This window comes from Pelecanus crispus, chromosome 15, assembly GCF_030463565.1.
Source record: "Pelecanus crispus isolate bPelCri1 chromosome 15, bPelCri1.pri, whole genome shotgun sequence".
NCBI classification, from domain to species: domain Eukaryota; kingdom Metazoa; phylum Chordata; class Aves; order Pelecaniformes; family Pelecanidae; genus Pelecanus; species Pelecanus crispus.
Genome location: NC_134657.1, coordinates 1,503,338 through 1,523,967, shown reverse-complemented (window position 1 = coordinate 1,523,967; position 20,630 = coordinate 1,503,338). Strand labels below are relative to the sequence as shown.

The 20,630-nt window shown below is 47.3% G+C and overlaps 1 protein-coding gene across 2 annotated transcripts in view; it reads left to right on the top strand.

Annotated features, from left to right (window-relative positions):
- The first annotated feature begins 3,215 nt into the window (after positions 1 to 3,215).
- CDC42 (cell division cycle 42) overlaps positions 3,216 to 20,630 on the top strand; it is a 28,643-nt gene continuing 11,228 nt past the window's right edge. Inside the window, exons 1-2 of one of the 2 annotated variants that reach the window (XM_075721671.1) lie at positions 3,216 to 3,253; positions 16,661 to 16,802. In XM_075721671.1, the coding sequence (XP_075577786.1) occupies positions 16,698 to 16,802 (105 nt within the window). In that variant the 5' untranslated portion in view covers positions 3,216 to 3,253; positions 16,661 to 16,697. Of the gene's footprint in view, positions 3,254 to 3,733; positions 3,771 to 16,660; positions 16,803 to 20,630 lie in introns of those variants that run through there. The other variant, XM_075721672.1, reaches the window with a different exon arrangement.

The window sequence follows — 20,630 nt, the reverse complement described above, 5'->3', positions numbered from 1 at the left end:
TAGATGCTACAGAGACTCTGCCGAGGGGAGGGAGGACCTCTTTGCATTCCCAAGAGACCCTTAGGGACCAGCACCATCACTGGGTCTTGCCATCGCTACAGTTTATTCCCCCTTCGGCAGGGCACAGCCTCTCCTCCGGCCTCCAGTCTCCCTCTCTTCTGGCCCCCATGCCCCTGGCACACCCTGGGAGTTGCCCTGAGAGATGCTCGGGGCTGCTGGCAGCACCGATTCCCCATGGGAAGAGCCGTTCCCTGCTGGGATGGGAGCTTTGAGGCAGCTCTCTGGCAGCTCAGGAGGTTTTTTTGTCCTAGATTTTCTTCTCCCAGCTCTCCCAGATGCAGTAGCTCATCCCCATCCCGGCGTGGTTGAGCCTGCGGTTGGCAGAGCCCGGCTCCTCGGAGTCGATGCATGACATTTCAAGCACCTTTTCCCAGCTCGCCCTCCCTCACTTGGAGCACAAGGGCAGATTAAAAGCAATGTATTATTAGACCAGGGTATAATTAATTCCTTATCGAGTCACAAGTGTCTAATTTGATGGGTTTTTTTCCCTGCTTGTTTCATCGCCCCGGGTCTTATTTTACTGCATGTTATTAAATCTTAACTCGGAAGGGAGGAAGTTAATTACTGCATGGGCTTTGCCATGGTGCTAATTACAGCAACATCAGAGATCTTCACATGTGTTGATTTATGCTCCTCTGGGAAAAGGGGATTCCTGCCCCAGTTTTATCTCTGTTTCCCATCATTAAAATCTGTGCGATGACATGCGTGAGGGGATCAGGGTGATGTCTGCAGACCTCCGTAGCTTGTGATTCTGCGCCTTGGCCTTTGGTGGGATTTCACATGTGCTTTCCTAGATGTCCAGCAAACACCTCTGACCCTCCATACCCTGTGACTCCCTGGTGTCCTGCAGTTCCTCTGGGTGCTGGCAAGTTGTTTTCTTGGATTTGCCCCAAAAAAGCAAAACTGCTATGGATGTAGCTTTGTAGGAAAATATACAGAAGGTATCGAGAGGTAAGACGTGGAGATGGTGGGCTCATGCTCAATGCTCTCTGCACTGCGGGAAGCAGGGATGTGGCTGCCGAATGGTCCTGCTGTGGAGCAGGGAGGCGATGCCGGAAAGGGGGAACCATTCCCCCAAAACACTGTCTGGTTCCCCTGAAACAGCTCGCCCAGTGTTGCCATCTCGGCTGTTTTTTGCTCTAATTAAACCCAAAGAGCTGAGGCAACATCAGAAATACTGGAAGGTGCTGCTGCAGAGCTGAGCAACCCATCCCATGGAAAATGGGCGAGGGTGGAGCGCTGGTGGCAGAAAGATGAGCTGGAGCCCCCTCCAACGCGAGGATGAGTTTCGGAGAACTGAGGAGGTGGTGCTCGGTGGAGGATTCCCCGAGTCCCTTGGGGCTCACGATCTCATCTGCTCCGCTCAGCCTCTACCGAGCCGTTGCCGTTACAGGTTTTTGGCTCGACAGGGCAGGGATTTAATCCAAAAATCAGCTGGGAAGAGTCAGCGGGACGCAGTGCAGGAAGGCAGAGGTTGTCAGCAGATGATGTATGGGCCACATCTCGCTCCTATGTGTTTTTCAAGCATTTCATTTAGATGAGCGTGTGCCCTCTGCTTTGCTTAGAGGAACAGCCATGTAAGTAAGGAGCGAGCGAGGCAGAACCGGAGGCTGCAGGCTCGCAGCTGCTGTTCCCTGCTGTGGTACATAATGCATTTCCCGGATAAAAAGGTTAAAAATCAGCTGTTTCCTGCAAGACTTCATTTCCATTCATGGTTTCACTTTGAAAATTCATTTTGAAAATATTCCTCTCCCTTTTGTGGGCACTCAGGGCAGCAGTGAACCCTGTCTGAAGGCAACGGCTCGCTCTGAAATCCCCAGGGATGGACAGTATTTGCAGGAGAAGACAGAGATGTGCTTCTGACACCATTAACGGTGGGCAGAGTGGTTTTTGCTCCATCTTTGGATGTGCAGATAAACCGGGGCTCGTTTAAAAGGGATGGCAGAAAGATGCTCTTAACGTCTGATCCTCTCCTGGATGCTCCCCAAGGGCCAACATTCGCTGACTCTTAGGGCTGCCGTGAGCCGCCTTGTCTTCTTCTGGTCCTGAGAGATCGATTTATTAACGACTCGATGGCACGAACGATAACCGAGTGAGGGAAAACATCTCTCCCATCTGCTAAAATTGCAGGAAGCACCGAATGAGGGCCAGGCACTGCAGGCCTTAAAGATATAGATAAGACACAGATATTAAAAAAAGATATTTAAAAAGATATAGAGCATTTTTTTCAGCCTTTTCAGATGGTTTTCAACTGCCCGCAACAGGGATTTTTAACCACAGGCTTTCTGCTGCTTCCACGTCACCTTTTTGAGCTGTGCTACAAGACCAGCAGGTCTTCCTTGCTTTTAAAAATTGAATTAACTCTAAAATTTTCTGTTTCAGGCCAGATTTTGGCTCCTGCTTTTCAAACTGGCAGCACCCATAGCTTTTATTCTTGCGCTCTTGTTCCTGAAGGGTAGTTTTTATTTTATTTGGGGGGTTTAGGGGGATTTGGTTATAACCCCCCCAAATGCCTGCTGCACGGTGGGGCCGTCTCCCGGCCAGGAGGGGTCTCCCAACAAGGAGAGTTGCCGCTCCTTGGCCCTTTTTGTTTCGGCTTCAGCTCCAGGCAGGAGAAAAAAACAGGAAGAAAAAAACTGAGGGAATTTGGAAATGGTGATGCAGGGGTGCACGTGCACCCTGTAGCAGAGTCTTCGTGCCCTCCGTGTGCTCCTGCAGCGCCTAGGGCGCAGGCAGGGGGTGCAGGTGCAGGGTCCCGCATCCCCCGGGGTGCAGGCAGGGGGTGCAGGTGCAGCATGGGGGTCCCGCAGCCCCCGGGGTGCAGGCGGGGCGGTGCAGGGTGCGGGGTCCCGCATCCCCCGGGGTGCAGCCAGGGGGTGCCGGTGCAGGGTGCAGGGTCCCGCATCCCCCGGGGTGCAGGCGGGGTCTCCCCGCGGGCGGACGGGGCTCCCCGGGTGCTCTCCTCCCCTCCCCCCGCGGCCGTGCAGCTCCCTGCGGGCAGCGGCGCGCGCTCCCGGCGCGCGGCCGCGGTGGGGCGGGGCGCGGCGCGGCCTGCAGGGGGCGCTGCTCGGCCGGCCCGCCCCGCCCCGCCCCGCCCGGCGTGCGCTGCGCGGTGACGTCACGGCAGTGTGCCCCTGCGCCTCAGCCGAGGAGACCCCGCAGCGAGCTGCCAACGCCCGGCGGAGACTCTGAGGTGAGCGGGCACGGAGCCGCCGCGGCCCCCGCCGCGCCCACCCACCGCCTCGGCCCCGCCGTCCGGCCCGGCACCCCCGCCGTGCGGGAGCCGCCCTCCCGCGGCCCGTGAGTGCGGGGCCTCCCCGGGCAGCTGCCGGCGGGCGGGGGCTGGGGCGGGGGGGGCCCTTCCCGACGCCGCGGGGGGGGGGTGCGGGCCTGCGCGGTGCCCCCCCACCCCCCACCCCCCCGGTGCCCGCGGTGCGGGGCTCGGCCTTGGCCTTGGCGGGGTCGGGCCTGCCCGGGGCGGCGGTGCCGGGCCGCCGCCTCCTCCCCTCCCCCGCTTCCTGGCGCGGCGGGCGGGGGCCGGACCCTCGGCCTCGGGAGCGGCCGCAGGAAGCGCTCCCGGCCCGGGCGCATCGGCCGTCGCGGGAGCCGGGCCTCGCTGCGCCTTGGTTCCCCCCGGGGCTGTGGGGGGAAGAGCCCCGAGGGCCGGCTGGTGCTTGGGGGGCTGCGGGCGGGCGCTCTGCTGCTTCCAGGTGAGCGACGCCGGGCACCGTCGCGGCGCCGAGCCGCAGCGGGGCTGCAGGCACTGAGGAAGGCTTAGCTTAAGCTGCATGCGCTGCAAAAACTCAGTTCCTGCATGAGGAGGAGCTGGGAGGCGCTTCTTGTCTGTTGCCTCCCTAGGTGCGAGGTCCTTGGCTCGCCCGGAGACCCTCCTGCAGCTGCCGTTGCACGGTGCCAGTGGTGTCGCTGGTTTTGGCTGGGGTAGGAGCCCGTGCTGCTTCGAGGGCCGCTGTTGACGTGCGTTTCTTTTTCTCCTTTGAAATCTCATCAAGATGCGTATGCTACAGCTGCGTGTCACCTAGCTGTGTTTTAAAGGTTTTTTTAGTGATCTGGACACAGTAGCGTTTTCTCCTACAAGCGTGTAGAACTTGGAGCTGGTGGCAACAGTGGGACACACTGGTATCGCCAGGTAGCTGTGAACATAACAACCGGCGTTGTGAAACCTGTGCTTAATGAAGAATTGCAAAATGGTCAGAATTCCTGTTGCCCTGTCTGTGTGGGTACTGCAACCGGTGGAGCTGGAGCAGCTTTGCTCCCCGCTTTTGACAAAAGCATGGGGAAGATGAGGCCTTAATGAGGAGGCCATGTTAGATGACAAGTGTGTAGCCAGAAGTAGTTCGGTCTGGCCATCTGTGGTTGTCTTTGTCTCGTGTTCATCTGTGCTGCTTCTCTCCTAGCAAAGGAGGTGCTAGCTGTCTTTATTCAGAGTGTTAAATCACAGTGCCCCAAACGTTGGTGTGTTGGTTGTTTTTTTTTTTTTTTTTTTTTTTTTTGAAGGGTATTTATATTTAAAACCTGGATCAAGCTCCTCATATGGCTGTTTGGAATAACTCAGTAGAGCACGCAAAGCTTCTCTCTTTTGGTTAGCAAAAGGGTCTTATGCAAAACCAACTTTAGATAGAAAGCCTTTGTATTCAGCTAGCTATACGTGGAGAATTTGTTGCTCTGCTTTGTAAATTCATCCTTCTCGTTAGTGTAGGATGATGGGGAAGGCAGGATAGGCAAGTGTGTATTTGAAACAGGTCTTATGGACACACATAAGACTTGAATCAGTATATTGCTGACTGTAGAAATGGTTCTGTGTTTAAACTGTTCACTTTTATGCTTCGGTAACAATGAGGAAAAGGATTTTTAAGCCTTGGCAGGGAATAAAAACGACTGCAATGCAAGATAAAACATGTTTGCAGTTTGGTAACATGTTCTAGGCAGAAATTTTAATCGTTAGATTTGCATACTTTGAACTTGGTTATTCATGACCTGTGACTGATGCTCTTAGTTCATTATATACCCTGCTTTGGGTGTATTTGTTTGCCTGAAATGGATGGCCAGCTTTGGGAAGTTTTTTGTGTTTTCACTGTTACATAGAAATGTTCTGGAAGTCCTAGAGTGGCTGGAGTATCTAAAATGGAAACTGTAGATCTTCTACTAAAAGAACAATAGTAAAAAGAAATGGAGCCCCTCTGAAACTCCTAGGGACTTCCCTGATGAGTGTGCCACTGTGCTTTTCTTGCTTTCCTGTAAAGCGTATGAAAGGCCAAGGCAGTGTGAAGTTGACCGCTAATCTTGATGTAAAAGTTCCTTCTGGTTAAAATGCAGCTGTAGTACTAAAATAAATTTCCAAGTCTTATGAGCATAGACAGCTGGACATCTTAATTAAAATCTCTTCAACAGCTATCTGTTACCCTACAAGCTTCAAAGTTAATACAGCATATTGATGCAGCTGGGTTCCAACTCTGCTTCTGGCTCCTGAGAACTTGTACAATAAGTGAATATGCATCGTTGACGTGGAGGTGTGTGTAATCTGTTTTACACTAATGTGGGTGCTCCCAGCTTTTAGAAGTCATCTATGGGCTTGGGTATCTTGGCCCTCTCTTTCCTCTGCCTGCCTTTTGTGGTCAGCTGAGCTTTCATGCTGTCATTGGGCTCGATCGCTTGAATGAATTTGTGATCTGTGCTTTTGGAGTAATAGCTTGTAAGGAGGAATTGTAAGGGGGATGTAGATGTCCTTGCTCTTGAGGCTTCGTTCCTGAGGAAAGGACAACACCTTTTTTCTGTAGAAGATGAAGGTGCTGTGAAATTAAATGGAAGGGAAATTGGTTTCTGGCACTCCAGGTAGCAAGAAGCTCTCTTTACAGCACGCTGAGTGGATAGACTTCTGCCTTGGCTTCTGTCACCCCATTATGCTAAATGCAGGTGAAAACCCACCTGCTTTCAGTATTTAATATATGACAAATAATGTGTTGACTAGATAAGCTTTTATGCTGAAGTTTTAAAGAAATTTAAATTATCTTTACACTTCTGCAGCCTATCATCATTTTGCTAGGTGGCTTCCTTCAAGCCCTGTTTAAAACAGCTGACACCATACTAGCTGAGGGTATCTGTCGGAAGGGATTACCCCTGGGAGTGGCAGGTAAAACCCTTCCACCAGAGGATCTCCTAGGGCTAAAGCCTGGCACAAAGTTGTCCCTCCCTGAGTATGTGTGGCCATCCATATGTGGTGGTTAGCTGGCTCTTGCAGCCCCCGCGGCGTCTTTATGATGGTGTGCAGGTAAATGCCCAAGACAAGTGGAAAAAAAGGCATTAAGGCAAGATACTCCCAGCTTCTGGTGGTGGATCCTTTAGATTGGCGTTGGGTGGAAGAACTGGCTTTGTTTATCCAGTCCTGGGTATGCAGTAAACTGGAAATAGTGCATATGAGAAGCAGAGTTTCAGTGTCGCTGTCATGTAGTTGATTTTTGTAATCTTCCCTTCGAGTTTTGGAGAGTGACTTCTGTTCTAAAGAGTTTTAAAACTTCAAAATACTGTTTGGCCTGTTTTCTCATCAGTAAAGCAGCCGTCCTTTTCTTGAGATGTATAGACTTTTCTTCTAAACAAGTAACATTCTTTATAAAGAGGAAACAAAGAGTTTGCAAAAGCTTTTAAACCTGTTGTTCTGTTTTAAGCTCATGTGCCGTTAATTTACCCCCTTACTTTTGAATGTTATGGCGTGATTCCTAGCATGAGAGTTGTTCCGTGCGCTGTTCTTGTCTCACGAAAAACCAAAACAAAACCTTTTTTAATAAAGTAACGCAGGGGCTTCCTTTAAGCCTTTCTGTCTGGAGGTGGTGTGCAGATACCGCCCTCATCCTCATCTGTGCGAAGGTGTTTCTGCGTGGTATCAGTGCGTGTTTTCTAAGCGTAGACCAAACTATGGCAGGGTGAAGGTTTTTACCAAGTTAATACAGTGTTAGAGCAGACCTTAAACTGTGTGGTGGAACGGGACCAGTCTAGGCCCAGAGGCAGACTGCCGGGTACAGCGGGAGACGATCGCTGTCACTTGTGGTGCCAGACTTGCAGCAATAGCTAAGGCTGCCAGAATTGTCTTGGTTTGTAATAAGCTGTTTTGAATTGCTCAGCTCTTCTCAAGTTGAAAGATGCTGTGCTGTGTTTTTGGCCAATGGTGAGTGTTCTGTTTTAGGGGGAGGAAAAAAAAAAAAAAAAAACACTAAAAATGCTTCTGCAGCTTTGGATGTAAGGAAGAAAGGCATCTGCCACTTCATCAGCTGGTGTAGCTGTGTGTGTTGGGCCAGCTGCGGTTGGTAAACAGCTGAATGGGAAAGGGCTGCTTGTGGGAGGGCTGTGTTCTGGGCTTGGGTTTGACAGCAGGCATGCTCTGGTTGTGGTTCACCTTGGTGCGTTTGAGCAGTTAGCTCGAGTTTAGTGATACTTTTTCCTTTAGTGCTTGTGAAGTGTTGCTGAGCTAAAGGCTTAGTTCCTCTTGGAAAGATCGTCGTCTTCCATGTCCTGGAGCAGGGGCTGTTACTTCTTCTTGAGCGTCTTCTGCGTTTACCTGCCGCTGAGGAGCTGCCAGTTGCCCAGGAGGCTCCCGGTCCTGCTGCCTCGGCCACCGTCGTGGCACTGCGGCTGGCTTGTCTTCTGCTGTGCGAGGGAGGGTGTTCCAGCTGCTCTGGTTCCCTCCTCTGCTTAGGTGAGTGCAGGGCAACCTCTCCTGCTGCAGTCCTGGTGTTAGCAAGCTTTCCAGCTGCTTCCTTAGTTTTAATAGAAACACCAAGGTAGCTCAGTAGCTGGGAAAAGTCTCTTTGGGGAATGTTTTTTTAATAAAGCTTCATCTCTTTGGTCCTCAGACAGTATGTTGCTACTCGGCCTGAGCTATCCCACCTGAACACACTGCTTCCTCAAGGCACCCTTCACGCTGTGTGCATGGAGCACATGCAACTGTCCCCTTTCCCGAGCGTAACAGGAATGAGGAGCGGTCTGTTGCAACTGGTGTGCATGCAGGGTGCTTCCCATTATGCAAAAATATGCCTCAAAATAGAGGAACTTCTGCCAGTCTGTTTTATCACTCTTAAATGAAGTTGACCATGGGTGTGGGGGGAGAAATGTCAAGGGTAGCATGTGCCATGATTTGGTAGTATGTGTAAATAGGAGTATAGGTGCAGCTCGTATTTTTAAATATTAACACTATGAGACTAAGGTAGTAAAGATAGAGGGTTTTTTTTTAATGTGGTATTAAAATACCGGACAGGATTTTGTTACACGGTAGAGCAAAGCAGCTTCCTGTAGAGCATGAAAGTGAAGAGTAATAACGTAAGATTAAAATGCCTTTGACAGAAAAGGACTTAATGTAAGCCCACATACTTCCCAGTGTTTAATCTGGGGCAGGCTTTCCCAGTGTTGATGGCTGGTTTTGACAGTGTAACCTTTACCAGGATGATAACAGAGAAGTTGGCACTTTTGCTTTTTTCTGGTGAGTTTGTGATAAAGTTAAGGTAGCTGTTTTGAGCTGCGGAGTGGGGTAGACTGGCAGTGCCGGTGCCGAGGCAGGTGGGCAGATGTGGGCATGTTTGCACCACAGCGTAACTGGTGTGGCAGTGAAGAGCCCACAGTGTCATCCTCTGGCTGCCCAGGCTGCATGGGCAGCTGTCTTGTTCTGAACTTAGCACTAAAATGGGATGGCATGGCTTTCCCCTTCTTTTTTTTTGAAGTTACAGAACTTGAACATGTTGGTAGTTTAGGTTCAGGCTTTTAAAATTCCCCCACCCAGCTGTCTTCACTTCCTATCTTGTGTATGTCTCTGCTTTACCAGTTTGTCATGAGGAACCTTTATGAAAATGTGCAAAGTAGTTGTCAATTCTTACATAATTAGAGAAAGAAATTTGCATTAAGTGTAGAAAATATCAGTTGCTCTCAGTTGCATTTTGAGAAGAGACCTCTTACTTCTTCCTTGGTAATTCACAGTAGCTTGTCCAGAAATGGGTGCTTCAAAACCACAGAGGTGTTGGGACACACGGGCTCTGTCGAGTGGCAGACTTAGGGATGCTCCAGGATCCCAGACGCATACTTTATCTCGAACAGGGATTCCCATAATGATAGCAAATTTTGTGGGTTTCAAGAACAACATCAGCCTGAGAGCTCAGTTAGGTCTGTCGTGGAGCCGGTCCAGCTACGTCGGTGATGGCGATCCCGTGCCTCTTTATAGAGTTTGCTTTTGTGGGCCTGTCTAAAACATTTCCCGTTCTTGCATCCGACACCAGGTTGAGACTGTGGATGTGGGCAGGCGTGCGAGACAGAGCCTGCCAGTGTGCTCTGCTCCCGTGAGTGTCTTCAACTTCAGATTGAGACCCACCGGCTGCAGATCTGGATCTTTACCCAAATTCTTGTGTTCGTCTTGACACCAACTTGAAGTGCAACTGAGCTTTTTTGGCCATGTGTCTCATAATTAAACACCTTCCCTATAAACCAAATAGCACCGCTGTTTTTTGGAGATAGTTCTCCCTTGCAGAGTGCCAGTTCTGAGACAGGATTTAAAGGGTTGTCTGACTCGTTAGCGGCAGTTAAACAAACAGCGCTTAAAAAGAAGAATGTCTTTTTCAAGATCCTGAACTGATGTGATACAAGACTGTTTCTTCAGTCTGTCCCTTCTGCTTTTTGCAGGTTTTGCCTTGGACTTCATGATTTGCCTTGTTCTAAGGGAGTGCAGCTCCTGTGCTGGTTTGTAGTTTGACAGCCTTTCTAAGCTCTGTTTAAGAAACTAAATACGCAGGCCTTAAGCTCAGTTTGGAACCTTTGGGAGCGAATGCATGTCTGTACATAGCTTGTGTATATAGCTGTACGTAGCCTGCGGCAGTCTGAGCTTGGGGAAGACAGGCGGGTGATCTTGGGCACCAGGTGGTTTAGAGCATAACATATTCTTTTAAATTTCATTTACCATGTTACTAGCATAGAAGTGGCAGATGTGTTTAGTTCTGGGGTGAGGTCTCCGTGAAGAAGATGATTCCTAGCAGGCTGAAAGGTGGGCTTGGGGCTGTAAGATTCAGGTAACTTCTGTAAATGGCTGCTGTACACCTGCGGAGGAGAACACTGGCTGTGGTAATACTGCTCTTGAAACCAGTTTTGCCTTCTCTGCCAGTTAGTCTTTCTGGAGTTCGGCTCTTAATCAGAGAGCGGCTTCTGTTGGTGTTCTGCATCGCGGGTTTGCGACAGTGTCAGTGCACCAGGAGGTCCAAGGTCTTTCAACTCTACGGTTGACAGCTGAACTTGTGCGGTCTTTTCATTAGTGGTTTGTCATCTTTGCAGAGAGCTGGTGCGTTGTATGCAGCGATCTCTGCGACGAAGTGTTTGCTGTGCCAGGTTTGTAATACAGGCATGCAATTGGTACCTTCTCCATGTAATGCTGGTAGGTATCTCTGGTGGGGAAAACCTGATTGCTTGGATCGTAGCAGCTGATTATCTCTCTTTGGTGCCCCCGATTTGGGAGGCTTGTCGCTTTGAAAAGTAGAAGTGTTAGTTTGTAGTAGGGATAGAGGAGATGGCAGAGGGGAAGGACCTTGAAATGGTAGGGCAAGGGTGCTGTGAAATGGATGTGATTAATCCAGGAACAAATTGTCAAATACATTTCTAAATAAATTGTTTGTTTTTAATAAGATACGAAATGAAAGTAGTGTGGAAGGGTAAAAGTGGTTAACAGAGATCCTGAGTAAAATCCTGTGAATATTCCTTTCATCGTGGACTCCTGAGTGCTTTGACCCCACAGGAGTTAGATGAATAACCTGTTTACTGTAAAATTACGTTGTTTGGGGGGGGGGGGGGGGGGAAGTCTCTGTTTCCAGAAATGGCTCTGTTTTCCTGCACTGTGGAGCAGGCTCTCAAGCAGGATCTGGAAGCCGTGACGGACTGGTTAAGCTTCGACCCACGAGTTAATGGTGTGTACTGAAGAGCACCGTGAAATGGTTCTCGGTCATCAGCCGGCAGTTGCTCGCAGCAGGCTGCATTTGGCCGGTACCTGTGATGAAATGGCAGCGGTTTCAGTCCTGCCTGAAAGAGGAAGTCGTCGTGCTGCCAGGGCTCGGCAGGAAACTAATGCAGGATGTGTAGACAGATTTGACAGCTTGGTTTCCTTTGGCTGGGAGAATGTACACATTTTAACCTGAAAACAGACTTCAGTAGCTTAAAAATAAATCTTAGCAAGCTTGAAGGGTTGTGGTTTCTGCATCAAATTGCTTGTATGGCAAGAGTGAAGGCAAGATCGCGCAGGTTCTTGCCTCTTGGTTTGGGAGGGAACACTGATTGTGTACGAAGACCCACAGAATTTCACTTAATTCTTCACAGTCAGTAGTTCGTATTGGTGCTAGAATATGTTGCAACTACTCTGCATTACAGGCAGTTTTTAAAACTAAGGAGCTCCCACAGTAACACCACATTTCATGTGCTTGCCATTAAAATGGGAAAATTAGGCTTGCACAAGAGGGGTTGTAGCCATCGGTGCATTTGGGACAGCGTTTCTTGCAACTTGTGGTTAGTAAATGGGAACCTGCCATAGGCACCATGGATTTCTTCAACCTTTTGTGATCTGTCAGTGTCTTCTAGTGTGTGTACAGGCCTCTGTGGAGAAAGTGCGGAATTGCAAATTTTCCTTTGCGCTGGGAAGGGTTACCTACAACATCCCACTGGTGACTTGAGTTAACTGTTCATTGCAATGCTTGCATCTGTGGCCGCTTTTGGGGGTTAATCCTAAACGCAGATCAGCTGTCTTTCATAGTTTTATGAAAGTGTAACTGAGCTTCAAGGCAAAATTCTGTAAAATGGGTCTATTCAGTCTGGAATAGGACCATCTGATGAATTTGACAATGTTTACAGGCTTTGTAATACACAGTTTCCAGGATGCTAGATCCTAGTTTTCCAGGATACTGTTGAGTTCTGTGAAAACCCTCTGGTGTGATCTCATGCTGAACAGGTTAAAATCCAACGAATATTAGAAGTATCATCAGTTAACATGTACTTTACCGAAGCACTGAAGTTTTTGATTACAATATAGAGAGGCTTGAGAAATTAAATCAGTTCAATGCTGTGGTTTTTTTTAAGAAGTCTTTAGATCTTGTTGAACAGAACGAAGTCATATTGACTTGCGGTACATTCCCAGTCTTTATCAGCTTTCCTCTCTGGGCTTAGCCAGATGGCTCACGATTACATGGCTCAGAATCCACTTACTGCACTCAAACTGGGATGACTTCAGTGCTTTCCAGTCTGGCTTTCCAGTCTGTTTTAATTCCCTCAGATACTTAAAACTACTTGGAGTGTTTTCTGGTCCTGCTGGGTGTTGTATATGTAGACTTCCTTCCTAATAAGGCTACTTTGGAGGGGGAACAAACCCAAATCCCTTGTAACTTCTTTGTTCCTCCCTCCCTTGGTGTTGCACTCTGGGGGTGAGTTATTCTCTAGTTGTATCTCATATTGGACTACATTACTTTTAAACCACAAGTCAATGATGTATGTGTCTTTAAAGCTTTTTGTATGGAATAGTAGGTCCCAGGATAGTGCATCTAAGCTTCCTAAAAATGAGCTTGTTTTCAGCTGTGTCCTGTGCACCTCTTAGAAGTGGAAAATGTAAAGTAGCTCATCCAGCTAATCTAGAAAGCCTACTAATCCAAGTAAAATAACTTATTCAACAACTCCACTTTCCCACTGGTAAGACTTTGGAGGCCTATGCTTAAGGCTGTAAATCTGTTTAAAACTTAGGCTATCTTGTTTTGGTATTTATATGTATCCATTAAAAAAAAATAAAAGGGTGAGGGCATTGCTTTACCTAAAGATGTGCTTGAATGCGTTTTGGTCCTTTAAAGATGTAATCCTGAAGTGTCGATTTGGGGGGGTGGCAATTAAACAACTGTGTGAGAGAAGCGGTAGTCGCTTGGTACATAGAGAACTTGCAGTGGGCCAGTTCAATGTTTTTCATGGTAAATTTTGTTAATTTCTTCCTTTAGAAAGAAAAAAAAAAACAATAAAACAACCCCACCTCCGGCTTTTCTGGGTCCCCTGTTGTGCAGTTCAGGTTCTGCTTTATTGCTCCAGAGTGTGGCCTCGGGTTATTTGCACTTTGTTTTGTTCCCACTGCCAGAAAGCTTAAAGGATCCGGTCACCTGGTAGGAAAAGGTGGCGAGTAGTTTGAGTTCAGAGCCTTTGCCTCGCACTCACACCCGGCGTAGGGTCGGACATGCTTGAATCGGTGATGTAGATCATACCAGCCTTGGGAATTTAAGTGAATTCGAGGTGCAGGGTGAGGGTGAGCAGTGCTTTTATGGGAAATACTCTTAACTTGAACTGCTGGTGTTCTCTACTGTGCAAGGGTAATTATGTAGATAAAGTTGCTCGCTCACTGCAAGAGTCAGTTGCAGGAATAACGCAGTCTGCGAGCACAGCATGTGTGTACAGCTTGTGCTTCGTCTTAGCAGGAGTCTTTGACCTGAGCCCTTACCGGAGTACAGCAGCTTCTCTTCCACAGCCAGTGTGGGGACCTGGCTGTGTCTGAGGACAGGAAAGAAGAGGAGATTTGCAGTACACTCGTGATCTGATGTGCTTTCTGATACTGTGGTTTCATTTTGTTGCTTGCTGGATGCTCTCTGGAGTAATGAGTTTTAAAGAGTAACACTAAACATGTCCCTTCTTTTTTTTTTTTTTTACAAGGGTGTCTGAGCTTTTCTTGTATGAGTGCATATACAGAACTTTAAGATTTATAGGTAATCATGGATTGGTATGCTGCCGCGAGCGTAGGAAGTACTTCAGAGTCTGGATTTTTCCTCTAGCGTGCTTTCCAGGTTCTGGAGAGGCTGTCTTGAAGCACATGTGTAACCTGCAAGTTATGGGTAAACAAGAAAATACAAATGATTGGGGCAAGAGGGTAGAAGAGGAGGTAGAGCAGGAAGGGAGGGGAGGAATACAGAATGGGGGAGGGCAAGGTGGAAAGCGGGGTTAGGTTTCTCTAAAGGGGTGGCTGCACGCTGCTGTTCAGCTGGAGGTGGATGTGCTCATCCTCTTGCGATAGCCCTTGGGGTGAGCAAGGACAGCTGGAGCAGAGATTTCCTGAGTCTGGGTGGGCAGTGTAATGAATTCCAGTTGAAATTGAAAAAGCACACAAGAATTGGCTGGGAAAGGCAGTGTGGAGCATCGTTTTGTACTTCATTTATTAGCTCTGAAAGGAATTCATGAAGGCTGCTACCTGTGCTGTGCAGCGAGACAGCTGAGTGGCTGTGTTTGGGTGAATCCCAAAGCAAAAGGCAGATGATGGTGCCTTGTTGCATGGATAAGGCTGGCGAGCTAGCGAGGCGTGCTGGTAATTTAGGCTGGTTTTAGTTGGAGTGTGCTTAAACCTGTTTTGATGTGTTTTCTGTTTAAAATCTACTTAAGTGACTCATCCCTTTCCACCTTTGTTTTGAGCATGAAGCCTTTCTTAATTTGGGACTGAGCTGCTCTGTTCCATTGCCTGCTTTCTTTGCGGTGACTTTTTTTATTCTAAAACGTGACTTTTTCTCTGTGATCAGTGCCGCCAGCGTGGCAAGGCAGAGCTATGAGAGCACCTTAGCAGTCGAGGCAATACTGACTATTATTAGGTATAAACAGTTGAGCTGACCTGAACACAGAAGATGTCTTTTGAAATGGAAACGATTGCTTTGTTCTTCTGAGTAAATGCGTGTTTGCTTCAGGGCCAAATTTCAGAGCTTTTTATAGTATTAATGAAGGGCCTGTTGATAGGGCTTCCCTGTGCATACTGCTGATCGTCCTGTGTGAAACTGAAGTCTGCTGCATAAATCAACAGATTCTATTTTGATATTGAAATACGGCACCAAGTAGAGGACTGGTGATAACGCCTGATGCCTACGCAAATCTTTTGTCTCCGTGTATGTTGAAAGAAGATGTATGGATAGCAGCGTTGTGAGCGCGTGATATACCAGATGCTGGCTGATGTCTTGTTCTGAGAAAGAGTCTTTGCTGCCATTTCCTAAAATTGACTGCTTGTGGATCTCTCTGTGGCTTGTGGGAACGGTGGTGATTAGTATTCCCCTACAAGTACTGTTTTTTAGGAGCTTTTGAGGATGTTTATTATGAAGGTAGCTGGCTCTGCCTAAATCTTTGAGCATCCCTGCCATGTCTGAAGAAAAGCTAGCCGTACGAGGTTTGTTTTGAGTCGTTAGCAATGACCTTTCCTTGCAAGCGTGACGATGTGATGTGCAGTATCAAATCATGTTGCTAGCTGTGACCAGAGCACTCAAAAACCTGGAATTGCACTGTATTTCTTCCAGACCACTCTGAGAGGTGAAATCCCCCAGGACGTGCCTGAACATAGTTCAGTAGGGATCAATTCATGTTTTTTAATGCAGTTACCCAGAACTGAGAGCCATGGCAACATCCTTGCTAGGCTAAAGCATTGCCACCATTCTGAGGGTAAATTTGCTGCAATGGCTGTCTCCTCTTCTCCCCCCCACACCCTGGCAGGGGGTAGCTTGGTTTGCAAGTCTTTGCTGCTGTAAATAAAAGTACTTGCAATAATTTGGAAATGTTGAAAGTCAGTGGGAGCTTTGCCACTAGGCTGCTGTGGTCAGGATTTCACACCTGTATGGGAATGAATGGCCAGAGGCCTGGTACTTTTCTAATTTAAGTAATATATTAATGAAGGGCAGCTGTGTCTGGCACAGGAGGTAGCTAAATAATATTTGGAGGAGGTATTGATAGCAAATATTGACTTAGTTTATGTGCTAAAGTCTGTGCTTGGTCAGTGTTGAAGTAGCTGGGTGCATCACGATTTTGTACTGTCTGGAGAGTAGTAAGATTCCTTGGGCACCGGATGCCCTGCTGAGCTGCTCGGTGCTGTTAGCCACTTCAAAGTGGGGATAAAGGTACATGTTAGGTAGCAACTTTAACCAAAAGATTGTAGAACTGTACTTAGGCTTTCAAAAAAAAAAAATACTGAAAAAGGCAGGGGGAGGACAAATTAATCATGTTTACTTCTGTCTCTACCTGCTTATTTTTATCCCATAAACTAGTTTCAAAGCTCATACTGCTGTTTCTGCTGCGCTTCCTTTACTGAAGCATTCTCCAGAGGGAAGATGCCTTGGGAGGCATGTGTGTTACTTGGCAGCTATCAAGACCCAAGCTTACACTTTCAGCTTTCAGTGCATCTGAGGCTGGATGCTTCCATGCATTAAAAGCAGTCTGGAAAGGCCTTAACACCTTTTTTTCCTCACTTGTAGGTAACTAGGAAAAAATCACAGTGAATTTACCCAGTCCTTCTTCCCAATGTAGAAAAGTGACCATGTCAAGTATAGTCTTAGGTGGTGTTTGGCAATTGTATGCGGTGGGAGGGGGCTGGCTGTAGGCAGGAGGTATTTGCAGTTTATGAAAATCAGCAGCTTCCTATCTTGTGTGTGTGATGGAGAGAACTCATCTACCAACTCATCTAGGAATGTCTCATTTTCAGATCCCGTACGTGCTGTTGGTAGTTTGGGCTCCAGTCGAAGCTCATCAATGACATGTACTGCTATCTAGTGAGGATGAGAAACATCTAAATATGTGTATCTTTTTTTTCTTCCAGGTTCTCACTGGAGTTGATATTCTAGTAGACTTCAGCTATGCAGACGATCAAGTGTGTAGTCGTGGGTGATGGTGCTGTTGGTAAAACCTGTCTCTTAATTTCTTACACAACAAATAAATTCCCATCGGAATATGTACCAACGGTAAGTGAGAGAATGGCTCCAGTTGTTCTTTGGGCATGGTGGGGTAGGGCAGCATGAGTTTCCTTCCTAACTAACCTTTGTGGCATGCATGCCCTAATACTTGTTCTTATAGCCTGCTTTCCTGTTGGAGACTGACTAATACATTGTGGAAAAGTAATGATCAGTGTGTTTGGTACACTGCTGCTACCTGTCTTTCGCATTACCTGGTAGTGCTGGGATGCCTTTCCTGTATCTGGCCTGTTCTGTTTGGCCACTAGCTGGATTCTGTGAACAAGATTATTTGCAGTTGTTAGGGCTGCTAAGCGGAGAGCAAGCTGCAGGAACACCTGCTCTCCAGCATGCTCTCTCAGTTCTTGCCACATCTTCATTTTTTGGGAAAGTAGTATTTTATGTTGCAAGAATAGTCAGTGACTACAGTTAACACTTTCTGATGCTCGTTTTTGCTTTGCAACTCTGAAAAATCCAGAGGTCGTGCAGCGAACTATGGAGTGTGGCTAGCTGTTTCTCACATGCTTAGCTGAAGTCATGTTTGGATCTAGACTGCCCAGTCTCATTCATTTGTACTTCCAAACACTTGTCAGCTTTGTGTGTAGTCCTTGACTATTTCTGAGTAACCATTTTGAGTCTTAACAGGCTCAGTTTTCTGAGATACTGAATTCCTTGGCTTATCTAAAGATCAGGTTGAGAGCAGTTCACTGACTGCCTGCAAGGAAGATGTGTGTTAGCTTTCTAATAGAAAAGTACTTTTCTTGTTAATGTTGCATATGCAAGGTCAGTGTGCTGATGCTGAGGTGGTTCAGTTTTTTAGTGAGGTTGCTGCAAGAGACTTTGATATCTGGATGCTCTTTTTATTAGTTTTCTCTGTTACGGACCTGAAAAGGACGACTTCGATGCATACACAAGTTGAAGAGTTTATCCAGATACCTCAAACAAATTTAGATCTGGAAATGCATCGCAAAGCGGTTGAATGCCTGTTGGTGAAAGGGTCAATGATCTTTTCTGTGATTATGAAGCAACTTAAAAGAACAGATAACTCCTCTGAGTTGCCGGGTAGCTCCTGCCTGATAGCTCTGTCAGAATAGCTGCTTCTTTCTGAAAATGTCCTCTCTTTGTGGACAAGAAGCTGCAGTGAACTTCATTGCCTCTTTTTGAGGTGTTGGCTCACTGTCCAAAGATCTTCAACATTTGAGGTTTGTTAGCAATAGGACAGAATTCCACAGAAGGAAAATGTTTGTGTTCAGTTGTAGATTTGGAACTAAAGATGAAAGGACTCCCAAACCCAAGAGTGCTCAGGTTGGATGCAGTGACTCCTGTTAGGAACCTAAGAGTTGTGCTGTAGGCTTGGAGACCCAAGTTCAGCCTCTCTCATGGAGATCCTCTCATTATGGACCGGTAGAGAAGAAGTTGTGTTTGCAACTGTTTAGCCATTCTCAAGTTTTTGAGAGTGGTGCCAGGTATGCTGGTGTGATGCTTCGAGGACAGCCCCATCACATGCTGAACCTGTGGAAGTCTGCTTGCCCTGTTTAAGCTATTCCTTATGGTCAAGACCATATGAAAAGTGGTCAGTGAGTTCAGGCAGTGAGTGTTTCCATACTTAGCCTTAGTGAAGTGACCCTTAGTTATGTTGAAAAATGTTACAGTCTTAAAAATGTGTATTTTGAAACCTTGTGAGTTTGTCTGCCATCCTGCAGATGGTAGTACTCTCTACAAATCCTTGCTAACAAGCAATATGGAAAAGCTACTCAAAGAAACAAAGTTACTTGCTGGTAAAGTGTGTTCAAGGTGTGCTAGGGCTCATTTATAGTGCCTTTTAAAACTGTCCCCTGTTTCCAGAATATTTACCTCTTAACTCCATGGCTTGAGGAGCTTGCTGTTCTGGGGATATCACAGGCCTATTCCTAATTCTGTGTATGGCCTAGAGGTGTATTTCAAACTCTGGAAAGTGGTAAGTAACCTCTGATATTCTGGCTAATGCTCTTAGTAATGAACAAGCAAAGAAATACAACAGATAGCATTGTTCCCAAAACGAAAGCCAGCTGTCTGAGAGTCGGCAAGCCTTAATATCCCCAGAATGTTTGTGGCTGAATAAGGACCCTCGGGTGAAGTGGGCAGGGCTCAAACTGCTTAACAAAAATGTTTAAGCAGGAAAATAACCTGGAGATAAATTTCTGATTTTGAGAACCTGCTAAATAATACTGCTGGTAGCTCAGGGCCAGTGTGCCTGCAAACACTGGGAATCCAGCTGCGGCAGCTACTGCAAAGTCTCTCTTGAGAGGAAGGCGGCACCCTTCTTCCTTGAGGGTGTCCAGTGGTACAGGGCACAAAGCAGTTAGCACCTCTACCTCCTGCTTTAGCAAATCAGCAGCAGTCTGGCATCAAACTGCGCTGCTCTGCATGTGCAGGCACCGGAGCGGCTGGTGTAAGCTGCCGGCGCTGTTGCCCTGTGTAGCTTTACTTGTGCAGCAGCGTGGCCAGAACATCAATGGAGAATGCACCAGTTCCAACTAATAGATTAGGTTTTTTCCCACTTGGCTCTGTGTTTTGCAGCTCTTTCTCTTTTTTGAGGATATTTCTCAGTGGGAGATGGGTTTCATACTGGTACTGCACATGGTTTGTCACCTGCATGTTTTTGATGTCATTGCCATTCTCAAAAAAGGCAGCAAGGGGCGTGTTCGTGGAAAGGCACTGGCAACTTTTGGGTAGTGGCAGATCAGGTGTGAGTCCGGTAACACAAAAGCTCATGCCACGTGCTGTAGCGGGCTGTCTGGCAGTGGCAGAAATTGAAACTTCTTGTTGGGCTAATTGTTGCTCTGGTTTTTAGCCTGTTTGGCACAACTGAGGATGAAATTGTCTGTGGATTATGCTGTAAGGCTGTAGTTGCCAGGTTTGTTGGAAGGCTATCCTTCTAACCCTGGCCTCCTTAGGGCTGAACCCCAGACCTTTTCAATAGTGGCTGTACAAAAAACTTTCAAAAAAAATCCCATTTTGCAGATAGGGAGCTTAAAAAAACCAAACAAAAAACCCAACAAACAAAATGAGAGGTAAAATGCATGCTAATCCTTCTAAAGGGCGGCTACAAGTAGTACTATCAACTTGCTGTTCACTGGGCAAAAATGAGGGGATGGCTTTGGGGAATTAAGCTGCTGACCATCTTCTGACATGTGAAAGAACAAATGCTGTGACCTTCAATGCAGAGCATTCCGGTTTCTTGTTCTGTACGTAGCAATAGATGAGTTCCCATCATGACCTGTCCTTTGGAGTCTTGAAGTTGCAGTCATTGCATATCGATACACCCTGTGAAGTGCCTTCCACCTTTCTCCAGCAGGAAGATCTTATTTGTAGCCGAAGGCTTTCTGGGGTGTTCAGTAAGGCAAACTCAGTGCAATGTGTAAAGGATTGTGCTGCAGGTAATGGAGATGAGTGTTTAAATCTCTTGCGGTACTTTAAAAACTTGAATGCTAATCCAGAATAGTGTAAGAGGTGGACTTCTGCTTCTAGCTGATGTTCCTGGGGATACGCAGCATGCTGTGGCTGTAGCCGCTTTCTCAGATGCTGCGAGTTGTGACAAGTTGAAAAATTAGTGTGGTGTCAGGTATTGCTTTAACCAGGATAGTCAGGTGGAAAGGAGATAGATCTGACCTCTTGGAAGTTCAGCTTTGAAGTGCTGTCTCACTGGTCTTATCTCAATTTTTAGTGGGATTTTTTTTCAAGGACCTAAGCTCTTACTAATGCCCTGTTAATAGATGCATGTGACTGCTTATTTCTCCACATCCCTCCCTCCTCGCTTCCATGAAAAGCTTTTGGGATGACTGCTGGCCTCTTTAATGT